This window comes from Vulpes vulpes, chromosome 12 (assembly GCF_048418805.1).
Source record: "Vulpes vulpes isolate BD-2025 chromosome 12, VulVul3, whole genome shotgun sequence".
Lineage (NCBI taxonomy): Eukaryota > Metazoa > Chordata > Mammalia > Carnivora > Canidae > Vulpes > Vulpes vulpes.
In genome coordinates this window covers 54,932,663-54,957,865 of record NC_132791.1, presented here as the reverse complement: position 1 = coordinate 54,957,865, position 25,203 = coordinate 54,932,663, and the positions used below count along the sequence as shown (strand labels likewise).

At 39.3% G+C, this 25,203-nt stretch overlaps 1 protein-coding gene, 1 long non-coding RNA gene and 1 other non-coding gene across 3 annotated transcripts; 1 reads left to right on the top strand and 2 right to left on the bottom strand.

The window, feature by feature from the left end:
* Positions 1–1,606: 1,606 nt before the first annotated feature.
* On the top strand, positions 1,607–1,680 carry LOC112917178 (small nucleolar RNA SNORD107). Its single transcript, XR_003234433.1, has one exon. It is a non-coding gene; the product is annotated as a small nucleolar RNA SNORD107 (small nucleolar RNA).
* Positions 1,681–2,671: 991 nt separating this feature from the next.
* Positions 2,672–5,790, bottom strand: LOC140594585 (uncharacterized). The gene is made up of 2 exons (XR_011995585.1): positions 5,651–5,790; positions 2,672–4,476 (listed from the first exon to the last, which is right to left on the bottom strand). It is a non-coding gene; the product is annotated as an uncharacterized lncRNA (long non-coding RNA).
* A 13,873-nt stretch (positions 5,791–19,663) lies between these two features.
* On the bottom strand, positions 19,664–24,769 carry HINT1 (histidine triad nucleotide binding protein 1). The gene is made up of 3 exons (XM_025994978.2): positions 24,519–24,769; positions 22,386–22,490; positions 19,664–19,983 (listed from the first exon to the last, which is right to left on the bottom strand). Exons 1-3 carry the CDS (start codon positions 24,627–24,629, stop codon positions 19,819–19,821), a joined length of 381 nt encoding a protein of 126 aa, XP_025850763.1. The 5' UTR covers positions 24,630–24,769; the 3' UTR covers positions 19,664–19,818.
* Between the last annotated feature and the right edge of the window lie 434 nt (positions 24,770–25,203).

Here is a 25,203-nt window from a genome sequence, read left to right as displayed (position 1 = left end):
TCCAAAAGTTTAGTAATACATTTCAGCCATCTGAGAAACAAAGACACATCCTATCCTTAACCCAACTCTGCTCACCATTCAGCTAAGCAAGTGTTCATATGCTAAAAGAAAAAAAAAATGCAATCACATTTTCAAGATGGTAAAGAAAACTATTCAAAGGGGGCTGCTACAAAGGAGTTCTGTAGATGGGGAGAGAAATCAGGCTCAACTCCAAATACAGCAAGGAAAAGTGGAAATGTATTGCCAATGAGCAAGGTTGGGTGGGAGGATGTGGGTTGGGTGAATGGAGAATTATTAAGAGGAAATATCAGGGGTAAGAGAAGATTCTGGCTAAGCCCATCTAACAGGATACTTGCTGGAGGCAGGCCAGAGTGATGGGACCATCTGGGGAACAGTGGAGGATGAGGAACCCAAACAGATATCGAGGGTGATCAGCTATGGAAGGTGGGAGAGTCTGTCTAAACCAACTTGACAGGATTCTTGCTAAAATTAGGTAATGCAGAGAAAGACACAGAAGTCCAAAAATCAGTACCAGGTGAAGAAAGAGTTCCAATGAACCTGACTAAAGTGTGGTCAAGGGTAGACTCTGTCACATACATTATCTGCAAAAAAAGAATGAGATTCCTAAAATCCTTGCATTCCGTGATAAGCCAAGAATAACAGGCACACCCTGGTTTTCTTTGCCAAAACACAAGCATCTTTCTTTTTTTTAAATCAAAACTGAACTAAATGCCATCTGCGTGGAATTGTTGACTGCCATATATACTGAGCTACAACTGGTTTGTTCTCTCAATTTAGTGAGCCATTACTCCTGAAACCTGGACTCTCTTGCAAACAGTGCAAGGAAAACCACACACACACACACACATACACATTTATTTATCACTAAAATATGTCTCTAAGGTTTTTATCTAATACACCAAAATGATATTCTTGCATGTAGGACTTCCTGCCCAAGACCTAATTGATGCTTATTGTACAGGAAGCAAAGTCTATTCCCTAAGGAGAAATAACACATTGGCAGACTACGTGGAAGGAATCTCAAGATAAATTTATTCAATAAGTAAATGTTCAGATGTCATTGGGTGGTACGTGCTGTGTAATTGGCAAAAAAAAAAAAAAAAAAAAAAAAAGCACAGGAACACACACACTTTTAATCTTACTAAATAATTGGCAAAAATACCAAGTCATAAGCAAACACATTTCTCAGCTTCTACCCTGCAGAGAAATGGAGATTAATTACAACTTCCTATCAGATCTATGAATTTTTAGGGCAGCCCGGGTGGCTCAGCAGTTTATCGCCGCCTTCAGCCCAGGATGTGATCCAGGAGACCTGGGTTGCCGTGTCGGGCTCCCTGCATGGAGCCTGCTTCTCCCTCTGCCTGTGTCTCTGCCTCTCTCTGTGCGTGTGTGTCTCTCATGAATAAATAAATAAAATATTTTTTAAAAACTATGAATTTTTAAATGTGTCACCTAAATGAAATGTAATGAGTCCCCTAAGTACATGGCTAATGTTTATGAATAGCACTCATCAAAAGTATAACTGTACCATGTAAATGGCTTACTACAACTTCTAATTGAATACTACACTCTCAAAAAAGAAATAGGTTCATGATGACACAGGACCTTGTGTGAACATAATGATTTCAAAATTTGAGCTTAAATTCTCCTTGTTAAATAAAACAAGCCTGAGTGTACTCAGATGGGATTATTCGGAGATGAGGGCCTTTGCCCACAGTTCCTATTGAAGTCAAAGAAAGGTGCTTTGTCTTTAAATTATATTTATCTTTTCATGGTAAAGTTGTTTTACTCAATGTATTGTAATTTTTATTTCTGGGTGCTACTACTAGCTTATTAAAAAAATGAAAACTTCTGCTTTTTAAAAAACTACCTTATATTTGAAAATATAATTAGACATTTAGTCTTAAACATTTATATTATTTCTTATAATGTCTGACATTTTATATATGAAATCAGACAAATAGTATTGAGAAAGTTTATTTCTATAAACCTCCTTTTTTATTTGCCTATATCCCTACATCCCAAGACCTGCTGCATAATACTAAGAAAAAAGTTACTTTTAACATATGACATTTAAAGTTTTTGTGGTATTAAGTTGTCTCTTACAGTTATTATTTCACTTTTCTTAAAAGTATTACTATGTGTCTTATATTTTTATATTATGGTTCATATTATAATCTCTATATTTCTTAATAGTGTTTCATTGTGTAAAATTGACCAGATTCACAGAAAAAAAAGCTACTCTCTGAAATTTGTGTGTTTTCATGCTTCATCATATTGTTTTTGGCTTTTAAATAAATATAATATGGTTTACAGCAAAAAAAGAAATACTCTTTTTTGGAAAGTTAACAGTGTACTAACAAACCATAACTATGTTAAAGCCTTCTTGGCTCCACTTGAGTACTTCCTAAGGCCCATTCTCCCAATTTACAATCCAAGCAGAAATTCTCTGACTGTATGTTAGGCATTCAGGAAAACTAAAGCAGTCCACAAAACTTCCAGGGATGATTCCCTGGAAATACACATTGGAATTCTATTCAGCCTTAAAAAGGAAGTATTTTTTAACACAAGCTAAAACATGCACGAATCTTAAGGACATTATGCTAAGTCAGACACAAAATAAGTGAGATACAAAAAGACAAATACTCTATGATTCTATTTATATGAGATACCAAAAGTAGTCAAATTCATAGACACAGGAAATAGAATGGTGGTTGCCAGGAGTTGAGGATAGGAGAAGTGGGGAGTTAGTAAGTATAGAGTTCCAGTTTTTTGCAAGGTAAAAATTCTGGAATTACTTTCACAGCATTGTAAATAAACAGTAATACTGAACTGTACACTGAAAAATGATTAAGATAGTAAATTTTGTGTTACATGTATTTTACCACAGTTAAAAGTAAAATTTAGGGTAACCTCAACCCTTGATATCAGCTTAGGTCACAATCTCAGGATCCTGCTATTGAGTCCCATGGGCTCTGTGCTGAGCATGGAGCCTGCTTAAGATTCTCTCTCCCTTTCCCTCCATCTCTCCCGCTCACTTGTGTGCTCTCTCTCCCTCTTTAAAAGAAAAAAAAAGTAAAATTTCAAAAAAATCAAAGGAATTATAATCTCAATTTCCTGACTTTCATAATATATTATCATCATATAATACCATTGAGGAAAAAAAAAAAAAAGGTAATACCATTGAGGGAAACAAGGTGATGGATACCTAGAACCTCCCTGCTCTATTTTGCAACTTCTGGTGAATCTAAAACAATGTAAAAATTAAAAAGGTCAGTTTTCTTTATAATATTCAAAAGTCAACACTTCCTGATTATTTTACTACAATTTGTAATTTTCTATATCCCTGATGTTATTTATATGTATTATACTTGTATGGTGGAAACATTATATAATATTATGCTACTGCATATCTCCTCTCAACTTCACTTTCAGTTAGCAGCTTGAAATTGGCCCTGGTGGGAGTACTTATGCCACAAAGATCAGCCAACTCTACAAATCAAGCCCCCCGCCCAATAACCCCCAGCCAGTTGTTAAGCCTTTACCAGCAGCCCAGTGTCCAGGTGTCCTCAGGATTAAAATTAGGTTAATTTTAAGATGAAGTCCTGTGCATATGAGAGGAGCAGACAAATAAGGGGACTAAGTGACCTTGGGTAGATGCTTAGAAACTTCAGAGTTGGGGAAGTACAGCCAAGGAGTACCCTCCTATGCTGTGTCTCCATAGGAGGCTCTGACAGTTATTTTTACTTGTCAACTTGGCTGAGCTAAGGCATACCCAGAGAGCTGATCAGACATTGTTGCTGGGTGCATCTGTGAGGCCGTTTGAGGAAGAGATTAGTATCTGAATCAGTGAGCTGAGTAAAGAAGTTCCACCTTGATAATGTGGGCAGGTATCATTCAGTTGTTTTTGAGAATTTTCTCTCTGTGTATCTCTCTGTCAGTCTCTCTGTCTCATCTGGGGCTAGGACATCCATCTTCTGACTCTGGATATCAGATGTTGGAACTCCTGGTTCTCCAGCCTTCAGACTCTGGAACTTACATCAGCAGCCCCATGATTCTCAGGCCTCAAACTAAATATAAACTGCTTTCCTGGTTCTCCAGCTTGCACGTGACAGATCATGGGACAGCCTCCATAACCACAGTGAGCCAATTCCTATTATAAATCTCCTCATCTGTATCTATATCTGTTTACATCTCTCTGTATTCTGTTGGCTCTATTTCCCTGGAAAAACTCTTACAAATACAGAGGCAAAGGGGGAACACCTGATCACCAGGGCTGTTTTGAGAAGTAAATGGTGATTGAGTGTGGGAGTTTTTTAAATTGAAATATGATCGACATAAATATTAGTTTTGAGAGTACAACATAGTGGGGTGCTTGGCTTGATCAATCGGTAGAGCATGTAATTCTTGATACCAGGGTTGTGAGTTTGAGCCCCGCGTTGAGCATGGATCATACTGGGGGAAAAAAAAAGAGTACAACTTAATGATTTGACAATTATATACATTAGAAAATGCTCACCACAGTAATTGTTGTTACTATGAGTCACCATACAAAGTTACTACATTATTATTAACTATATTCCCTATGTGTAGTTTTCATTCTCATGACTCATTTATTTTATAACTGGAATTTATTCCACTTACTCTCCTTCACCTATTTCACCCATCTCCCCACCCCATCCCCTCTAGCAGCCACCAGTTTATTCTCTTATTTATCATTCTGTTTCTCTTTTTTTGTTGTTTGTTCATTTGTTTTTAGATTCCATACATAAATGAAATCATATGGTATTTATCTTTCTTTGACTGGCTTGTTTTGCTTAGCATTATACTCTCTAGGCCTATCCATGTTGTTGGAAATGGAAAGATTTCATTCTTTTTTATACATTATATGAGTAATATTACATCACATATATTTATCAATGGACTACTTAGTTTGATTCCACATTTTGGCTACTATGTATAATGCTGCAGTGAACATAGGGATGCATATGTCTTTTTGAATTCGTGCTTTCATTTTCTTGGGGTAAATACCCAGAAGTTGAATTACTGGATGGTTTATATTTTTAACTTTTTGAAGAACCTCCATGCTGTTTTTCATAGTAGCAGCACCAGTTTACATTTCTGCCAATAGTGTTTAAGAGTTCCCTTTCTCCATATCCTCATCATTTTTTGTTATTGTCTGTTACTTTTTGATACTAACTCTTCTAAGTGGTGTGAGGTGAAATCTCATTGTGGTTTTGATTTACATTCCCCTGATAGTTAATGATGTTGAGCATCTTTTCATGTGTCTGTTGGCTATCTGTATGTCTTCTTTAGAAAAATGTCTATTTAGGTCCTCTGCCCATTTTTAAAATCATTGTTTGCTTTCCCTGGCGTTGAATGATTATGAGTTCTTTATATATTTTAGATGTTAACCCCTTATTGTATATGTCATTTGCAAACATTTCCCATTCAGTAGATTGTCTGTTCATTTTCATGGTTTCATTCACTTTGCAAAAAAGCTTTTTAGGTTGATATAGTCCCAATAGTTTATTTTCGTTTTCATTTCCCTTGCTTGAGGAGACAGATCTGGAAAAATATTGCTAAGACTGACATATTTTCTTGGAGTTTTTATGGTTTCAGTTCTTACATTTAAGCATTTGGTGCTTAATGATGCAAGGAAGTGTCCAGTCTCATTCTTTTGCATGTAGCCGTGAATGTGGGTTTTCTTGACAGTGGGTTTCTCCAGCCTGGAGCTCTGTGCCCAAGGATTCATGCACTCCCCATCTCCTGAGTGGAGATAAAGCGGAGTGGTCTGGCTTTCCCTCATCTCTTGCTCTTGGGATAGAGAAATCTCCTTTCCTAAATTTGTGGCTGTTATAGGGTCTGTGGACACTTTGAACTTTTTAAAATGAGAGACCCAGGAAAGACATGGCTCTGAACAGGTATTATTTCTGAAATTCTAAAGAAAGCATACTCCCTACATGACAGCCAGCTGAAACCATGGCTATAGAAGGAACCTCAGTCCCACTCAATCATAGTCTCTGGCTAAAACTAAAAAAAAAAGAAATTTGAGAGGATGAGTTTGGGACCTGAAAAATTTTTAACTTCAAACTTTGAGTTCAAAAGAACAAAAAATTTTAATTTGGAATTTTAATTCCTTTGTACTTAATTGTCTCTGGTTTACAAAATTTGCAAAAAGATTTTATCTTTATACTTTAATTTCTTTCCGGGAATTTGATAATGAGGAAAGATTTACATTCACATTTGATAAAATTCCATATTTTCAGTTTTTATTATTTATTATATATCAATATATTCATTCAGTCTCATGTGGCACCTCTGATACACTCTGTTGGGCATTGTGACTGTGCTTAGTTTGGAATGGAAAGTGGAGAATTAGTTTCTAGCCTTTGAAATGGAATATCTTTAGTATTGACTAATAAGTATACTTGCTCACTCATTTCCTAGGCTTCTTGAATCAAAATCTAAATTCCCACCAACAGTCCCAGAATAATGCCCAAAAGAAAAGTGTATGTATTGGGAAGAGCAGTTTTATGAATACAATTAAACAGAATAGCCTGTGGTTCTCCACAGGCTTAGTAGCTAAATAAATGAACCCAAAGAACAAAGAACTGGGGAATGTAGGAATGGAATTCCTTTCTTCTACTCCTGGCTTACTTGAGGAAGGCTTCTTCCTAAGCACACTCTTCCCTTTTTCCCACTACATCCCAAGAGAATGGGGTGATTTATCTGTTTAGTAAATCTCTGAAGAAAACCACTAATGCAAATTCTTTGCTCTGCTGTTCTTCCTCTTAGAAGCCAGCTGCCCTCAAGAAGCTCCTATCCTAAGGTAGTCCCCCAGTTCCCTTACCCCTTCTGGATTAAATCTGCTTAATTGTGAGATGACTATTAGTAAGAACACATGGCTACAGACTTAGAGCCATATCCTTCTTCAACCTCATTTCTACCAACAATAAGATGTAATCAGAATGTGGGTTCTATATATACTCTGTTTTATTTTCTCAGTTTGTCTATAAATCAAGAAAGGAAAAGAAGTACTATTTATTGGGGGTCCTCCTGGGGACTTAATATTTTCCAAAGAGAAATGCTATTCATTATGATTTCAGAGGAGTAAATAACAAAACCTCTTTCTTGTTTTAATTCCAGTATAGTGGGGATCCCTGGGTGGCTCAGCGGTTTAGCACCTGCCTTTGGCCCAGGGCACGGTCCTGGAGTCCAGGGATCCAGTCCTGCGTCGGGCTCCCGGCAGGGAGCCTGCTTCTCCCTTCTCCTGTGTCTCTGCCTCTCTCTCTCTCTCTCTCTCTATGCCTATCATAAATAAATAAATAAATCTTTAAAAAAATAATAATTCCAGTATAGTTAAAATATAGTGATTATATTAATTGCAGGTATATAGTTAAGTAATTCAACAACAGTTCTGTACACTACTCAGTGCTATCATGATGAGTACTCTTAAACAAAACCTTTTACAGAATCCCAAACACACCAAATAGCTGAATCTTGAAGACATGCAATATCAATATTAAGAGGAATTATATCCTCCCCTTAGCAAACATGAGCATTCTCTGATATCCATCTTTCCCTGAATCACTTACAGCCACGGTCAGTAAAATATAAGTAGTATAAACTGCAAAACATTTACTATATGCTGAACTTTCTATTATTTATACCAGAAAGAGAGTTCATTCCTTTGTTTTCTGCCTAACAGTACTTAATAGCAAACCAATAATTGAATGAGACATTTCCTGAACTCAGAAAGGAAAATCATTGCAACTCCTTTTATTATACCAGATATTTTTAAAAATCAGCATTAACTAAAATCCAGAGGAAGACCTATTGAATAGAGCCTAATTTATTTTCTTTAATAACAAAAATGTGCTCCATGAGACTTTTATTGAATGATGAAATGCAGTCTTAGCAAAGCTTAATGTTCTCCGGAACCCAACCTGTACTATGCTGCCAAATATAAGTGTCTAATGTGACAAAAATAAGATTTTTTTTTCTTCTTCAAAAATAAGATTTAAAAAGGATACACTGCTGCTCTCAAGAATAAGATTCTTATCATTATTCTAGCTAGTGATGGCCTTTGGGCTCTATTATTTTCAGGAATTGTTGATGCTTTCCACAGGACAGATACATCAAAAAAGAGGAAATATGAGATAGAATAGTGACAAAATACATTTTGTAATATGCCATAAAAAATACTGGGAGGAGGATGCCTGGCTGTCTTGGTCAGTGAAAGACGTGACTCTTGATCTCAAAGTTGTAAGTTTGAGCCCCACATTTGGTGTAGAGATTACTTAAAAATTAAAATCTTTTTTTTTTTTTTTTTTTTTTTTTTTTTTTTTTTATTTATGATAGCCACACAGCGAGAGAGAGAGAGAGAGAGAGAGAGAGAGGCAGAGACATAGGCAGAGGGAGAAGCAGGCTCCATGCACCAGGAGCCCGATGTGGGATTCGATCCCGGGTCTCCAGGATCGCGCCCTGGGCCAAAGGCAGGCGCCAAACCGCTGCGCCACCCAGGGATCCCAAAAATTAAAATCTTAAAAAAAATACTAGGAGGAATTGTGAATCATTTAGTAATTATTCCTGTTTTATTTTCTTTAATATTTTTAAAATTTATTTCATTTTAGAGAAAGAGGGAGCAGGGGAAGGGGTAGAAGGAGAGGGAAAGAACCTCAAGCAGACGTCCCCCCCCCACCTCACCCCCCCCACACACACACATGCTGAGCCTGATGCAGGACTCAGTCTTACCACCCTGATATCATGACCTGAGCCAAAACCAAGAGTCACATACTTAACCAACTGAGCCAGCTAGGTGCCTCTAAATTATTCCTGTTTTAATGTGGTGCATTCAGAGCAAGAGTGAAGATAAAGGAGGAGAGTATTGTAGACCCCAATTGTAATAATTGTAGACCTCAATTACAGTGGTTCCAAAGTACTTTTAGTCATTAGAAATTATTTATTCTTTTTTTTTTTAAGATTTTATTTATTTATTCATGAGAGACACACACACAGAGAGGCAGAGACACAGGCAGAGAGAGAAGCAGGCTCCATGCAGGGAGCCTGACATGGGACTGAATCCCCCGTCTCCAGGATGAGGCCCTGGGCTGAAGGCGGCGCTAAACCACTGAGCTACCCTGGCAGCCCGAATTCATTTATTCTTATTGAAGAATAAGAACTCTAACTGGCTGCTTTGCAAAAAATAACAAGCTAATTCAAAAATTCATGTGGACATATGGATCAAAAGAAAATCTCAAGAATAATTTTTAAATATTTTGAACTAAGTGAAACTATAACATAATTTGTGGGATACAGCAAAAACAATGCTTAGAGGGAAATTTATAGCATTGAATGCATGCATGTATTAAAATAGAAAGATTTAAAATCATTAATTTAAGCTCTACCTATAACTGGAAAAAGAAGAGTAAATTACATTCAAAGTAAGCAGAAGTAAAGATATAATAAAAATTAAAGAAGAAATTGATAAAATTAAACTTCTCCATTAAATACTGAAAATCACTGAAATGAAAAGCTTATTCTTCGAAAAGATCACTAAAACCTAAAAAGCTTCTAGCCAAGCTAGCCAAGAAAAAGAGAAGACACAAGTTACTAATATCAAAAATGAAAGCGTGAAAAAAAAAAAAAGAAAGTGTGAACATCACTACAGACCCCATGAATATCAAAAAGATTATAAAGGAATACTATCTCTGAACAATTCTCTGCTCACGAATTTGATAACCTAGATGGAATGGACCACTTCTTCCAAAGAAACAATCTACCAAAACTCACACTAGAAGAAATACACAATCTGAATAGGCCTACATACACTAAAGAAATATAATCAATAATCAATAACCTTCCAAAAGAAAAAGCACCAGACCCAGATGGGTTTGCTAATGAATTCTAGCAAACATTTAAGGAAGAAATTTTACCATACATACAATCTCTTTCAGAAGCAGAGGTGATTCTTCCTAACTCATTCTGTGAGGCCAGCATTGCCCTAATACCAAAGCCAGACAAAGACATTACAAAGTAAAAAACAACAACAAAACAAAAAAGCAGACCAATATCTCTTGTGAATACAGATGCAGGAATATCCAACAAAATATTAACAAATTGAATCCACCAATGTGTAAAAAGAATTGTACACCATGACCAAGTGGGAATTATCCCAGGTCTGCAAAATTAGTTCAACATTTGAAAATCATTTAATGTAGTAATGTATTACTACATAATATTAGTAGATGCAGGAGAAGTATCTGACAAAATCTAACACTCATTTATGATAAAAGTTCTCAGCAAACTAGGAATAGAGGGGGACTTCCTCAACTTAATAAAGAACATCTACAGGAATGCCTGGGTGGCTCAGCCGTTGAGCACTGCCTTTGACTCAGGGCGTGATCTGAGAGTCTCAGGATCAAGTCCCACATGGGGCTTCCTGCATGGAGCCTGCTTCTCCCTCTGTCTATGTCTCTGCCTCTCTCTGCGTGTCTCTCATGAATAAATTTTTTTTAAATCCTTAAAAAAAAAAAGAATTAAAAAAAAGTGTGTGCTTCAAAGGACACAATGAAGAAAGGAAGAAAATGACTGAAAAAATGGAAAATTTTCACAGTTCATATATCTAATAAGGGTCTAATAAAAAGACAAATAAGACAATTTTAAAAATGGGCAAATGATCTAAATAGACATTTCTTCAAAGAAGATATTTAATGGGCAATAAGCACATGAAAAGATAATCAATAGATAATCAAGATAATCATCAGCCATCAGAGAAATGCAAATCAAAACTACAAAATACCACTTCACACCCCCTAGGATGACTATAATAAGAAAGGCAATGTTGGTCAAGATGTAGAGAAATTGGAGCCCTTACACACTGCTGATGGAATTGGAAAGTGGGTCAGCCCCCACTTTGGCAAATATTCAAAAGGTTACGTGTAGACTAATCATGTGACCAAATTTGTAACCTTATAAGCAATTCTACCCCTATTCCAATTCCTTAGGTAAATACCTAATAGAAATAAAACCTATATCCACATAAAAACTTGTCCACAGATAATTATAGCAACATTATTCATAAGATCAAATGTGGAAACAATCCAAATGTCCATCAACTGTTGAATGGAAAAACATGGCATATAAAAAGGAATGAATTATTGATACATGCTACAACATGGATGCTAAGTTAAAGAAGTCAGTCACAAAAGACCAAATACTGTATGATTCCATTTATATGAAATGTCCAGAATAGGCAACTCCATAAAGACAGAAAATAATGGTTGTCCAGGCCTGGGGTTAGTGGGTTTAGAGGGAAATGGAACATGATTGCTAATGGGTACGTTGTAGAGATCCTTACACTTTACTTTATCCCTCCATACTTCAGCATGCATTTCCTAAGAACAAGGATATTCTCCTATGCTACAACACAGTTACCCACCTAGGGAAGTTAACAATTCAATAGTGTTATTTAATATACAGTTTGTATTCAAAAAATAATACTATAGTTTATATTCAAATCTCCCAATTGTTCCAGGAATGTCTTTAGTAGCCTTTTTTTAATCCAAGACTCAATCACTATAAATACATTGTATATTTAAGTCCCTTAAAGCACTTTTAATCTAGACTATAATTACCTTCTGGTGCTGGTGGTTATGGTTTGTGATGTTGATAGTTGTGGTATTGATGTTTTTCATGACACTGACTTTTTAAAAGAGTTTTACCCTTATAAAATGTCCCACATTCTGAATTTGAAGAGTTATCTGATTGTTTCCTCTTTTATTAGATTCAGACTAAACTCGTCTGGCAAGAATACTACCCAGCTAGTGTCATATACCCATTACACCACAACTGGCAATGCTATTTTTGTACATATACTTAATGTGCTATCAGATCTCTTCACCGTGGATATACACTTTCTTCTTTTGTAACTAAAAAGTGACTTAGAAATGTGTTGGAGGAGGTCACGGAGAGGATGTGACCACTGGTTGACTTGCGAACTGCACCCAGGTGATTAAAGGCTCCTTACTCTCTCCTCATCCTTGGAATCTATATTCCACCTATTATTCCTTTACTAGCAGCCCCTTCAAGGATGCAATCTTAAAAGGACTGTTATTGAGACTATCTGGATAATAAATATGCCTGAGCTTTGCTAAGACCTCTAAATAAAAACGTAATGATTCTGTTGTGTAGATCCAGAGATCTACTCGTCTCAAGATCTACTCGTCTCAAGATCTACTCGTCCCAAGTAAGGCTCGTATCCTCATATGTAAGTTCCCTTGCTCATTAAAACTTCTACCCACCACTCTGAAGGGGTCTGCTTGTTTCTTCAGTCTCTCTTTGCCCTCCACATTTGAGGCCCACTTTTGAATTTCACCTGAGAAACTCTGAGGTTGCAAACCAACAAAGTGATGCTTTGAGACTATATCCCCCAATGGTGCTAGCATTCATTGATGATCCTTGACTGAATCAGTTGTTATACTGTGTTACCTTGTTGTATATATGTCATTTGTGAGTGGAAAAATTGTGATTTTTTTCATTTGATCATTTTTTTTACATTTACTAGTTGGCACTTAAGCTAAAAAAAAACGTTCTCTCTCATATCAATATATATTCACATATTTATTTATTCATGTATTATAACCATTATTAATTATTCTTTTGCTCAAACTATCCCAAATTTGGCCACGTGGAGCCCATTCAGTCTAATTCCCGTGTCCTTTGGACATGACCTGCTCAGCCTGTGAGCACTCCCACTGCCCAGCCTACAAGAACAAGATACTCCATGCTCACCTGGTACTTTCCCTTTCCACACCTGGAATCAGCCATTTTCTTCAAGGAATCTTTTAGTGAGGAATGCTAGTTAAAGACCAAAAGTTAGGCATTACATAGTGTTACTGTCACTAGGCCTAGTGGATAAAACGAGGCTTTTTTTTAAACCATCACTGTATACTGGTATTTCTCAACTTCATGAGGTTCTTTCTCATCTTGCCTCGTTCCGTATCTTTATCTCCCTTTTTCCACCATAAAAATCTGACTCCCACTCACACCAATATCTCTGCTCGTTTGCTCAATCCTATGATACACACAAAAACTGTTACAAATTATATTCCAAACAACAATATCATGAGATAATATTTAGGATTTCTTTGTAATTGTTATTGTCCTCAGAATTTATTTGGTTTAGGATCTAGAGTCCATGTATTGTGTTAAAAAGCAACTTGAATTATATTTTGTGTTTATGTTTTTTAATATTTATATATAGTTGATTTCATTTGATTCTAATTGCATTTGATTTTAGGCTCTACTTTTTATCTTTTTAATTTACATTTAGCTTTTTAACTCTTGGGTGTTTTCAGCCTTCCTCCATCCTTGTCAGTAGTAGAAAGTGCTCGTTTTGGCTGGCGATTTCTTTTTCTTCACTTCTGAGAATGGTCCCAAATATACTACTTAGGGTCTCTTGGGATCTTCTGATATAATTGCAGAGAAATAAATTTAAGAGGTGTGTGGAAGATTAAGCATGAGAGTTTCCTTTTCTCCTTAAAGAGTGAGGCACAGGGGCGCATGGGTGGCTCAGTGGTTGAACGTCTGCCTTTGGCTCAGGGCATGATCCCGGGCTCCTGGGATCAAGTTCCACATCAGGATCCCTGTGTCTATGTCTCCCTCTATGTCTCTGCCTCTCTCTGTGTGTCTCTCATGAATAAATAAATTTAGAAAAAATAGTGGGACACAGGAATAGCTGCAATAAATAAGAGAAATAATTAAGAAGTTTCTTTAAGCATTCAGTACCTTTTATACAAGAGGAGATGCTGCATTAGCTGACAAGAAAGGCTCAGTAGGTTGGGAATTTGGGATGCTCTGAGTCAATCAAATTGTCCCATATAGCTCCTTTCATTCAGATACCATTATTTGCTTATCGATATTCTAACTTTCTCATAAGACACTAAGCTATGAATTGAAGTAATAAAATTTGGCAACCTTAAGAATCAAATGTGTTTGGCTTACAACTGTTTGAGTTCTTTAGCTGAAACAGCTTATTTCTTTAAAAAAAAAAAAAAAAAAGCTCTCATAGATTTTAATAGCATTGTCATAGAAAGCCCTTGGGTTTCATCTGGTAACTTGGACTAATAATTTAGAAATCTTAGCTTGGGGCACCTAGATGGCTCAGTAGGTTGAGCTTCTGACTCTTGATTTCAGCTCAGATCTTGATCTTGGGGTTGTGGGATTGAGCCCCACATTAGGCTCCTTGATTCTTGGGGTGTCTTCCTGGGATTCTCCCTCTCTCTCCGTCCCTCCCCACCCTGAACCTGCTCTCTCTCTCTCTCTCAAATAAATAAACTTTAAAAAAAAAAAATCTTAGCTTATCAAAAAAAATTTAAACCTTAGCTTGTCATCATCTTTTAAGATGGTCAGCAGTTAGAAGCAATCACAACACCTCCACGGTCCCTGAATTCTCCCTATCCTTCATACTATCCTATGGTGTAGCACCTGATAACCCAAGCCTTGCCTTCAACTGGCATATCGGTACAAGTGACCCAGAGAATGACTTAATTAGCTACTTTGATACTATTTACCATGGGCCTTGAAAATAGTTCTTAATGTTTACTGGATCCTTCTTGCCTTCATACCAAACCGGGCCAAATAGCTAATCTCAGCTCTCCAGCACCTCACTCCACCTTTAACGGAGAATCTATTACGGTCTGTAAACATTCCTAGTAAAAATTTCTCCAGCCATCCATTTCTTGAAACAGTATTTAATGGCTAGTCACAGATTAACTAGGAAAATGGGCAAGAATAAAGAGAAGCTATATAGATAATACCACACTCAAAAATAACACCTGAGAGCTAGTCTAGTAGAGCACTGCTACCCCTGTTGCTGAACACAGGAACCACGGCCAGCATTGCTGTCATCCCTGGTATTTAATACCGGATCCAACGACTGGCAACACAGGTACTATTGTGCCTGCCAACTGGATGCTGCTGCCACTGACACCAGAAAGAAGTCTCCACTGTCCTTGTTTCTTTGTATCATTAGTTTCAAATTCAAAATCCCAGATGAGTGTATCTGATTGGCAGAGCCTAAGTCAAGGGCCTACCTCCCAGCTGGCAGAGGAGCTAGAAAACTAGATGTCTCTTCATTTCAGCTCCTCTTTGGGGAGGTATGGAATCCCTCAAATGTGAAGAGCGTTCAAATGCTGGACACCAATAATTACAAGTGTCCATTACACATATAATACTCAAGCAAATGCTACTTAATAACCCTATAATGGCCTCTAAGTGTTCAAGTGAAAAGAGTCACAGAGAGTCACATTTCTATCCTCTGCTTAAATCAGAAGACAGAAATGATTAAGCTTAGTGAGGAAGGCATGTCAAAAGCCATGACAGGTTGACAGGTAGGCCTCTTGAACCAGTTAGCCAAGTTGTAAATGCCAAGGAAAAGTTCTTGAAGGAAATTAAAAGTTCAACTCTAGTGGATGTGAGAATGATAAGAAAGCAAACAGCCTTACTGCTGATAATGGAGAAATTTTTTTTTTAAGATTTTATTTATTTGAAAGGGGGAGAGGGAGGGGGAGAGAGAGAGCGCACACAGGGATGGGGTAGGGGGAACTGGAATGGGCAGACAGGAGGGAGAAGCGGATTCCCCAACAAGCAGGTAGCCTGATACAGGGCTCAATCCCAGACCCTGAGATCATAACCTAAGCCAAAGGCAGACACTTAACTGTCTGAGCCACCCAGGCACCCTTGATATGGAGAATTTTTAATGGTCTAGAATCAAACCGGCCGCATTCCCATAAACCAAAGCCTAATCCAGAGCAAGGTCCTAACTCTTTTCAATTCTATGAAGGCTGAGAGAGGTAAGGAGGGTCCAGAAGTTTAAAAGTAGCAGAGGTTGGTTCAGGAAATTTAAGAAGCCATCTCCATAACATAATTGCAAGTGCTGATGTAAAAGCTGGAGCAAATTTTCCAGAAGATCTAGTGAAGATAATTAATGAAGGTGACTATACTAAACAGATTTTCAACATAGACGGGAGAGCCTTCTATCAGAAAAAGATCCTAAGACTTTCATAGCAGAGAGGTCACTGCCTGGCTTCAAAGCATCAAAGGACAAGCTGACTCTCTTGTTACAGGCTAATGCAGCTGGAAACTTAAAAATTGAAGCCAATGTTCATTTACCATTTTGAAACTCCTAGGGCCCTTAAGAATTATCTTAAATCTGGAGATCCCTGGGTGGCTCAGCAGTTTGGCGCCTGCCTTCAGCCCAGGGTGTGATCCTGGAGTCCCGGGTTCGAGTTCCACACTGGGCTCCCTGCATGGAGCCTGCTTCTCCCTCTGCCTGTGTCTGCCTCTCTCTCAGTCTCTCATGAATAAAAAAATAAAGAAAGAAAGAATTATCCTAAATCTGCTCCACCTTTGCCTTATAAATGGGACAAAATCTGGATGACAGTACATCTGTTTACAATGTTTACAATAATATTTACTGAATATTTTAAGCCCACTCTTGATATTTGCTGCTTAGGGAGGAAATAAAGTCCTTTAAAAATATTACTTTAAAAATATTACTGCTCACTGACAATGTATGCGGTCACCCAAGAGCTCTGATGGAGATGTACAATGAAATTAAGGTTGTTTTCATGCCTGCTAAGATAGGCACTCTCTTGGCCTACTCTTAAGCATATGTAATTCCAAATGGTGCTAATATAAATAAAAACTAAAAAGTAAATGGTGGCACAAATGAGAGTATCTGAAATTTTAGAAAAAGATTAGAAATTGTCCCCTTTAAAATAGCATAGGGATGGGGTGCCCAGGTGGCTCAGTTGGTTGTGTCTGACTTTGGCTCAGGTCATGATCCCGGGTCTTGAGATGACAGTCCTACAACAGGCTCCATGCTCAGTGAGAGTTCCCTTGTCCCTCTGCCTCTCCCCAACCCCACTCGTGTGTGTGCTCTCTCACTCTCTTTCAAATGAGTAAGTAAGATCTTAAAAAACAAAAAGTTTAATTGCAGATATAGTGGGAACAGCCAGAGAACTAGAGTTAGAAGTGGAGCCTGAGATGCGACTGCTTTGCTGCAATCTCATAAAATGTTAATGGATAAGAAGTTGCTTAAGAGTAAGCAAAGAAAGTGCTTTCTTCTGATAGGATCTGTGCCTGGAAAGATGCTGTGAAGACTGTTGAAATGACAACAAAGGACTTAGAATATTACTTAGTTGATAAACAGTGGCAGGGTTTGAGAAGATTGAATCCAGTTGTGAAAGCAGTTCTGCTGTGGCCAGATGCTATCAAACAGCACTGTAAGCCACATAGAAATCATTCATGAAATGAAGAGTCCATCACTGCAACAAATTTCACTGTTGTCTTATGAAATTGCTACAGCAACCCCAATCTTATCAGGTAGCAGCCATCAACATCAAGGCAAGACCCTCTGACAGCAAAGACTGTCTCCCTTAAAGCTCAGATGATGGTTAGCATTTTTTAGAAATAAAGGATGTACATTGTTTTTTTATTCATGATGCTATTACCACTTAACAGACTACAGTATAGTATAAACATAATTTTTATATGCACTGGGACACCAAAAAATTCATTTGATTTAGCTTTTGTGATATTCATGTTATTGCAGTGGTCTGGAACAGAACCTGCAATATCTCCAGGGTATGCCAGGATAGGCAAAAATCTCTTTATTAAATGATCCTGTATATCATGGACAACAATTCAAAAAGTAATTACTGTTACCTGCTTGTGTTCTCAAATACTTTGCTTTCCAACTAATTAAAGGACTGATATGCAAAGTTTGAAGCAACTCTTGGGATACTTGCAGTACGTATTTGAGGAAGGCTTAACCACTTTTTATTCTATTTAACTAAAATCCGTGCTATAAGAAAAGGGCTTTTTAAAATTTAATTACGTGTTATTTCGTACATAACGTGAACAGCAAAACAAAAAGTTATCAGTATAATAAAACACCATAAATGAATGCAGCAAGGAAGGAGCTTTAACTTGGAATAAAAGTTGTACCTACTATACTCACAGAAATGAGTCGGTGATGACCAGCTTCCACAAGCCTGTTTAAGGCAGAAAGGTCAAGAGGCACAACCAGCAAGACAACTTAGTTGTCTACCTGACTTATTAGCACTGGTTTGAAGAAATCGGTGGGAAAGAGAATATGCCTCAAGAAAGCAGATTCTACCCTCTTAAACATAATACAAATGGTTCTCTCATTATTACATCCTTTATAATGGTACAAGTCCTTCCCAAACTCCTCCCCACACTCCCCACATCTTCCCTCATTGAAAAAAAAGTCAGAGTGCCTAGTTGGCTCCTAGTCAACGGAGCATCTGACTCTCGATCTCAGGGTCATAAATTCAAGTCCCATCTTGGGCTACAGCTCACTTTAAAAAAAAAAAAAAGTCCTAGAAGTACATAAACCCATTAAAGTCTTGAGGAAAAAATAATGATTTTTAAAAATCTTCCTGGGATGGGAAGGCTTTTTAAAATATGAAATAAATTAAAAACTTGACACATTATGCAAATATTTTAAACACCATAAAAAAGTTTAAAAATGACAATTAGGAAAAAATTATTTTAAGACTGAAATGCCAATATTCCTAATTGCCCCAGATATTTAAAAATCAATAACATAATTTAAAATGTAGAGAAAAAAGTTTTCAATTAGTGTCAAACCTTACTAAAATGGTCTATAGAGAGATTAATAATGGAAGTAATCCATAAGCACAAAGATTATCAAAGAGGAAAGTAAGGCAGACAGGAAATATCAAGTAAGTTTCTGAAAATGTTAAGTGCCTATGTGAAGGAAAGCCAAAAGACAAAACTACTTGCCCTACAGCATCTCAGAAAGGCTAAGGTGCATGGTACAACTAAAAAAGGCTAGTCAGTCTATATAAGGAGAACTCATACCATGAGGTGCCCTCCCCAACTCCACATAAGCCAGATTCATGTACAACTTAAATATTTTTGCTAGTGTGCACATGTACATTCAAAACAGTGAGTTTTCAATTTGGAAAGTTAATTCTAAGCAATATGATTATAATAAATATTTAGACAGTTTAGATAGCAAAAGAAATACCAATGTATGGCTTCACATGGTCATCAAAGATTCTGTGACAAATCTATTTTCATCCCTTCTAAATTATCCCCATACTCTAGGATACTCCTTTGTTCCTCAGAAAACAGAGAATTAGATTAGGAAATCTTCTCCTGGACTAATATCTTACCCTAAAAGGATTATTTCAAAGCTAAAACCAAATTGGTGAAATCTTGTAATTCGCCTTCAGAAACCAGTCACACCATTCTAACAATGTACATGTGTAGTGTCCTCTTTGGGAAGAAAAACCCAAAAACCTCCCAAATTATGAACTCTACCTTCAGATGTTCCAACAATTTTTTTTTTTTAAATAAATCAAATACAAGGGCAGTCCCAGTGGTGCAGTGGTTTGGCGCCGCCTGCAGCCTGGGGTGTGCTCCTGGAGACCCGGGATCGAGTCCCACATCGGGCTCCCTGCATGGAGCTTACTTCTCCCTCTGCCTGTGTCTCTGCCTCTCTCTCTCTCTCTCTGTGTCTATGAATAAATAAATAAAATCTTAAAAAAAAAAAAAATCAAATACAAGAGTCAGAGAAACTATAAACCATGCAACATTGTCTTTTATTATATATGGGTTTTAAAAATTACTTCCTCAATCTATCCATACACAGGCAAAAGTAAGTATACTGTTTAACATACTGGAACTTAGAAATATTGATCATTGCCTAGAGAAGGGAAAATTATCCCTAAAACATGCTTAACCAGGAGGCCAATTCATCTGCCGGCCTCCAAGAACATGAAGATGAACATGATAGACAGACTGTCCCCCATCTGAACCTTCATTCACCACCATTCGATAACCTTTCTTCAGGCCCAGATCAGCAGCACATTTCTTGCCAACAATCATTAAATGTCCAAGAAGCTGGAAAAGAAAAAAAAGTTTCTTAAGCAATAGGCAATTTACAAATTCTTGCCACTAAATAACATACTACCAAGTTCATATATTAAAAGACTACCAAATTAAAACGTACCCTACTGGGCATTAATACTAACACAACATAATTTATAATTAAAAACCCATAGATTAGCTATTTATTCATTACTAATTCCAATAAACAAATTAGATATAAATCTGCTCAATTAAAACAATTTTAAAATCATTTTCCAAGTGGGTTGTTTAAATGTTAAATACATCTTCCTTTCTTTTAACAGGAGAGTATATCAATCAGGCTAGATTTGGTTAAGCTGTGGTAACAAACCACCCCAAATACTGGTTTACAACAAAGATATATTTCTTGTGCTCACTACATGCTCATCACAAGTTGACTAGGCTCTAAATTCCTCAATTTTTTCACCTTGAAAACTAGGCTGATGGAGTAGTCTCTGTAAGACCATAGTGGCAAAGTGAAGCCACAACATAACCAAGTGCTAGTCTCTTATAGTTTCTTTTTTTTTTATAAGAATTTTTTAGATTGGGATCCCTGGGTGGCGCAGCGGTTTGGCGCCTGCCTTTGGCCCAGGGCACGATCCTGGAGAACCGGGATCGAATCCCACATCAGGCTCCCGGTGCATGGAGCCTGCTTCTCTCCCTCTGCCTATGTCTCTGCCTCTCTCTCTCTGTGACTATAATAAATAAATAAATTAATTAAAAAAAAAAAAATTTAAAAAAAAAAAAAAAAAGAATTTTTTAGATTGATTGATTGATTCATGAGAGAGAGAGAGAGAGAGAGAGAGAGAGAGAGAGAGGCAGAGACACAGGAGGAGGGAAAAGCAGGCTCCATGCGGGGAGCCCAACGCGGGACTCCATCCCGGGACTCCAGGATCGCACCCTGGGCCAAAGGCAGCGCCAAACCGCTGAGCCACCCAGGGATCCCCTCTCTTATAGTTTCTTTTTTTTTTTTTTTTTTTTTTTAAATTTATTTTATTTATTTATGATAGGCACACAGTGAGAGAGAGAGAGAGGCAGAGACACAGCCAGAGGGAGAAGCAGGCTCCATGGACCGGGAGCCTGACGTGGGATTCGATCCCGAGTCTCCAGGATCGTGCCCTGGGCCAAAGGCAGGCGCCAAACCGCTGCGCCACCCAGGGATCCCCCTCTCTTATAGTTTCTATGCAAGAAATATCACTTCTGCTTGCAACTGCCAGCCAAATCAAGTCACATGACCAGGCCTGACTTCAATAACGCAGCAAGTATTAAAGCACTTCTGAAGAAGAGCCAGTATTTATAAACAATTATACAATCTACCACAAGGAGCATTAGGAAAACATTTAATTAAGGCCTATATGTCTGGCAAAACCAAATAATGATTTTTCTCTCCTTTAAATCATTAACAGAAACAGAATCACTGAACCCTCCCCTGTATGACGTACTATTTCTTTATTGAGGAAAAATGAAGGGTGCCCGGGTGACTCAGCTGGTTAAGCGTTTTCGACTCAGGTCATGATCTAAGGGTCCTGGAATCAAGCCCAGCCTGGGGCTCCCTGCTCAGTGGGGGGCCTGCTTCTCCTTCTCCCTCTGCCCCACCCCTACTCAAATGTACTCCCGCTCTTCCTCTCAAATAATCTTTTTAAAAAAAGGAAAAACGGGTCTCACCAACTATTTCTTGTTAGGAACCATCGTGTTTAAGAATTTGTGGTGATGGGGCAGCCCAGGTGGCTCTGCACTTTAGTGCTGCCTTCAGCCCAGGGCACGCCCTGGCTGGAGACCAGGATGGAGTCCCACATCAGGCTCCCTGCATGGAGCCTGCTTCTTCCTCTGCCTGTATCTCTGCCTCGCTCGCTCTCTGTGTCTCTCATGAATAAATAAATAAAATTTAAAAAAAAAAAAAAGAATTTGTGGTGATGGATGTTAACTTGACTGTGGTGATCATTTTGTAATATACAAATATCAAACCACTATGTTGCACACCTAAAACATAATTTTGTGTCAACTATATCAATTTTAAGAAATCAAACTTTTTCTACATTGCACTGACTTCCAAATGATTGTGTTTTCCCCCCTCAATAATACCCTTAAGAAGATGAAAATGTGACATCACTTTCAGGTCAAAATTTAGTCTCCCAAATTTATTTATAGATTTATTTTAAAGATTCTATTTATTTACTCATGAGAGACACAGAGAGAGAGAAAGAGGCAGAGACACAGGCAGAGGGAGAAGCAGGCTCCATGCAGGGAGCCAGATGTGGGACTTGATTCTGGTCTCCAGGATCACACCCTGGACCAAAGGCGGCGTTAAACCGCTGAGCCACCCAGGCTGCCCAATCTCCCAAATTAAAAAAAAAAAAAAAGGCAAGGAAATCAATTGTGTTAGTAAATTTACTTACACTTTCATCATCATCTTCTGCTACAGAGATCTGGGATATATGCTTCTTGGGTATCACCAGAAAATGAGTTGGTGCTTGAGGGGAAATGTCATGGAAAGCAAGACACTAGAGAAAAAGGGGAGAAAAACCAGTTTTAGTATATTATCTTATAGGCTACATTTATTCTTTCACACTAGCCCCATGAGAAGCACTGCTAGGAAATCAGAAGTGTACACAATACATGTGATCCCTGGTCAGTTTCATGGAACTTAGTCTAATGGAAAGGCTGACCTTAAACCAATAAAGGTATAAAAAAGTTAAGATCCTACCTACACATTACAAAAGAAGAGTAAAGACTGAAATAAATGATTATCACAGAAAAAGCCAAATTTTGACTAGGGAATCAAAGACAACCACTCTGAGGTAGGGACATTTAAAGTGAGATCCAAAAGTGAAGTAGAAATTAGGCATGATAATCCGTTGTCTATCTCTTCAGTTTGATCTCATGCAACTCTTCTGCTCAAATCACAGTATCTTTCATCTCTCTCCACACTCCCAGGCTTTTTTTCAAAGGCCATTCCCTCTACTGCAATGGTCTTCTCTCCCTTCAACCCCAACTTCTGTCTTCACCTGATATTCACTCCTCAGCTCCCAGCATATATAAAATTTCTGAAAGAAATCTGATTTCCGACCCCACTTTCCCTAGGTTAGGAGTCCTGATTGTGCAATTTCCTGTTTTTTCTTTACTACAATGATCAGCTTTGTAATTATGTATTTGATATTTTGACTTGACATCTATTTCTTCCCACCCTACTCAACTATTTAAGTAATATACCTGTTTGGTTTTCTTTCTTTCTTTTTTTTTTTTTTTGAAGTAGCATTTAGACAAATTATAAAACCACATGAATTTTTAAAATCTCTTCTTCTCTACTCAAGGTGGAAGCTGCTTAATAGGACCTTCCAGGCTCAAAGGTCTCAGGACTAATTCTATTTAGTAATCCATGCAAAATGCTGTATCATTCAGATTGCTTCATGCAGTTGTACTGTTGGGTCTTAGGTGGCTCAAAAATCAATATTTCAGGCATCATTTATAAAAAAAAAAAAAAGCAAGTGAAAAATACTTAAAAAGGAAATACGCATTTTTTCTAGAACAGAAGAACTTGGTAATAAATAAAAAGCTACCTAATCTAATTAAATCTTAGGTAACGTTTCGAATCTAAGAACGCTACTGGGAGTATAAAGAGAATGCTTCCCCGATGCTCCATATTTCTTAAAGTTAATTTGACAGTTTACAAAATCATTTGTCTGGATGGGCCAACCTCCTGCCCAGCTTTATCTGAGATCCAAACCCATGAATACAACTGCCCAGGAAGTCTTTTACACAAGATGTCGCGTGTACTTGGCATACAGATCTACACGGAATTTCACCGACGATGAAGTCAACAAAAACTACCGCTTCCTGTCAACTAGGAAAGGAACCTTTGCTACCAGGCGGGACCAAAGGAAAACAACCCCCCCCCCCCCCCCCCCCGCCCCGAAGCGGACCCAGGGAGCCGGCGGCCCGAGCGGGCGGGGGAGGGGCGGGTCGACTCGCCCACCCCGCCCACCCCGCCCAGGCGGCCCGCGGCGGCCCGCGGCGACCTCCCGCACTGCGGCGCGCCGGCGCCCGGGGAAGCCCAGGCGAGCAGGCTGCGCGCGGGAGATCGCGGAGATTGGGCCCTACTCAGGGCGCGATCGGATTTCTCCCCGCCGGGCAGAGCGCGGGCGAGATTGTGAGATTCCTGACCCGGGCGGGGTCCCGGGCGGGGTCCCAGGCGGCCGCGGAGCAGGCGGGCACCCACGCCGAGGAGCCTGCGCGGCCCCACACGCGCCCGGACCCCGCGGGGCCGGCCCCGCGAGCGCCCGGCAGCCTGACCCGCGCCCCGGGCTGATAACGCGTAACCGGAGCGCCGGCACGCGCCGGCAGGCGGCCTCGGGGCGGCCGCGGCCCTGCCCGCTGGCTGGGGGCCCGCGGCGGAGGCCGTGCGGGGCGCCGGCTCCTTCCCTGCGCCACGCCGCCCGACCCTTTCCCGTCCCTTCCGTCCGCGAGGAACCCGCGTGTCCTCGGGCGACTGCCTTGCTCAGCCTGCCGGCGAGGCGACGCCCGCTGCCTACCTGGTCATCCTCAAAAATGATTTTGGCTGGGATTTCCTTGCGGATGATCTTTCCGAAGATCGTGTCGCCTCCAGGCCGGGCGGCCTGAGCCTTGGCGATCTCATCGGCCATCGCGGCCTCCTCCCGCGCGGCCGCCCCGGGGAGAAGCTCGGGAGGAGGGAGGAGCCGGGGCGGCGGGCGGAGGGCGGGAGTGCGCGGCCAAGCCTGCGCGGGGACCGCTGCTCGGGCGCCCGGACGGGTCCTGCGCGTGCGCACTGGCCCGCTGCGCTGCGGGTGCAGAGAGCGCGCGGGAGCGTCCCGGAGCAGCCCGTCGAGACCCGGCGGAAGGGAGGCTCCTGGTCTGGGGCCCTAGGGAGCCGCGCTGAGGTCTTTTTTCTTTTTCTTTTTTTTTTTTTAATTTCCTTGAGTGTGTCTTGGGGAGTAGAGTTACTGTATACGCCCTTCTTCACTTGCTTTATGGAACTTGTAGGAAAAATTAGATACTGTAGCTGAAAAGATTTGATAATCCAAAAAGTGCTGGTCATGCGTGCTGAGGCACCACTTACCTTCTCGGCTACAGGAGGGCTTGGCTCCGGGAAGTAAGCTCTGTTTGCACCACTGTTTTTTCCTCTCTAGAGCAGTTGTTTTCGGTGCATATTAAAATCACTTGGGGGGACTTTTGAAAAATCCTCTTGAACCTGGCCAG

Coding starts and splice junctions, on each gene's coding strand:
- HINT1 (XM_025994978.2), bottom strand. CDS start 24,629: ATGGCCGATGAGATCGCCAAGGCTCAGGCCGCCCGGCCTGGAGGCGAC. Junction 22,491..24,518: donor TCATTTTTGAGGATGACCAG/GTAGGCAGCGGG, acceptor CTTTTTCTCTAG/TGTCTTGCTTTCCATGACAT. Junction 19,984..22,385: donor CAGAAGATGATGATGAAAGT/GTAAGTAAATTT, acceptor TTTCTTTTCCAG/CTTCTTGGACATTTAATGAT.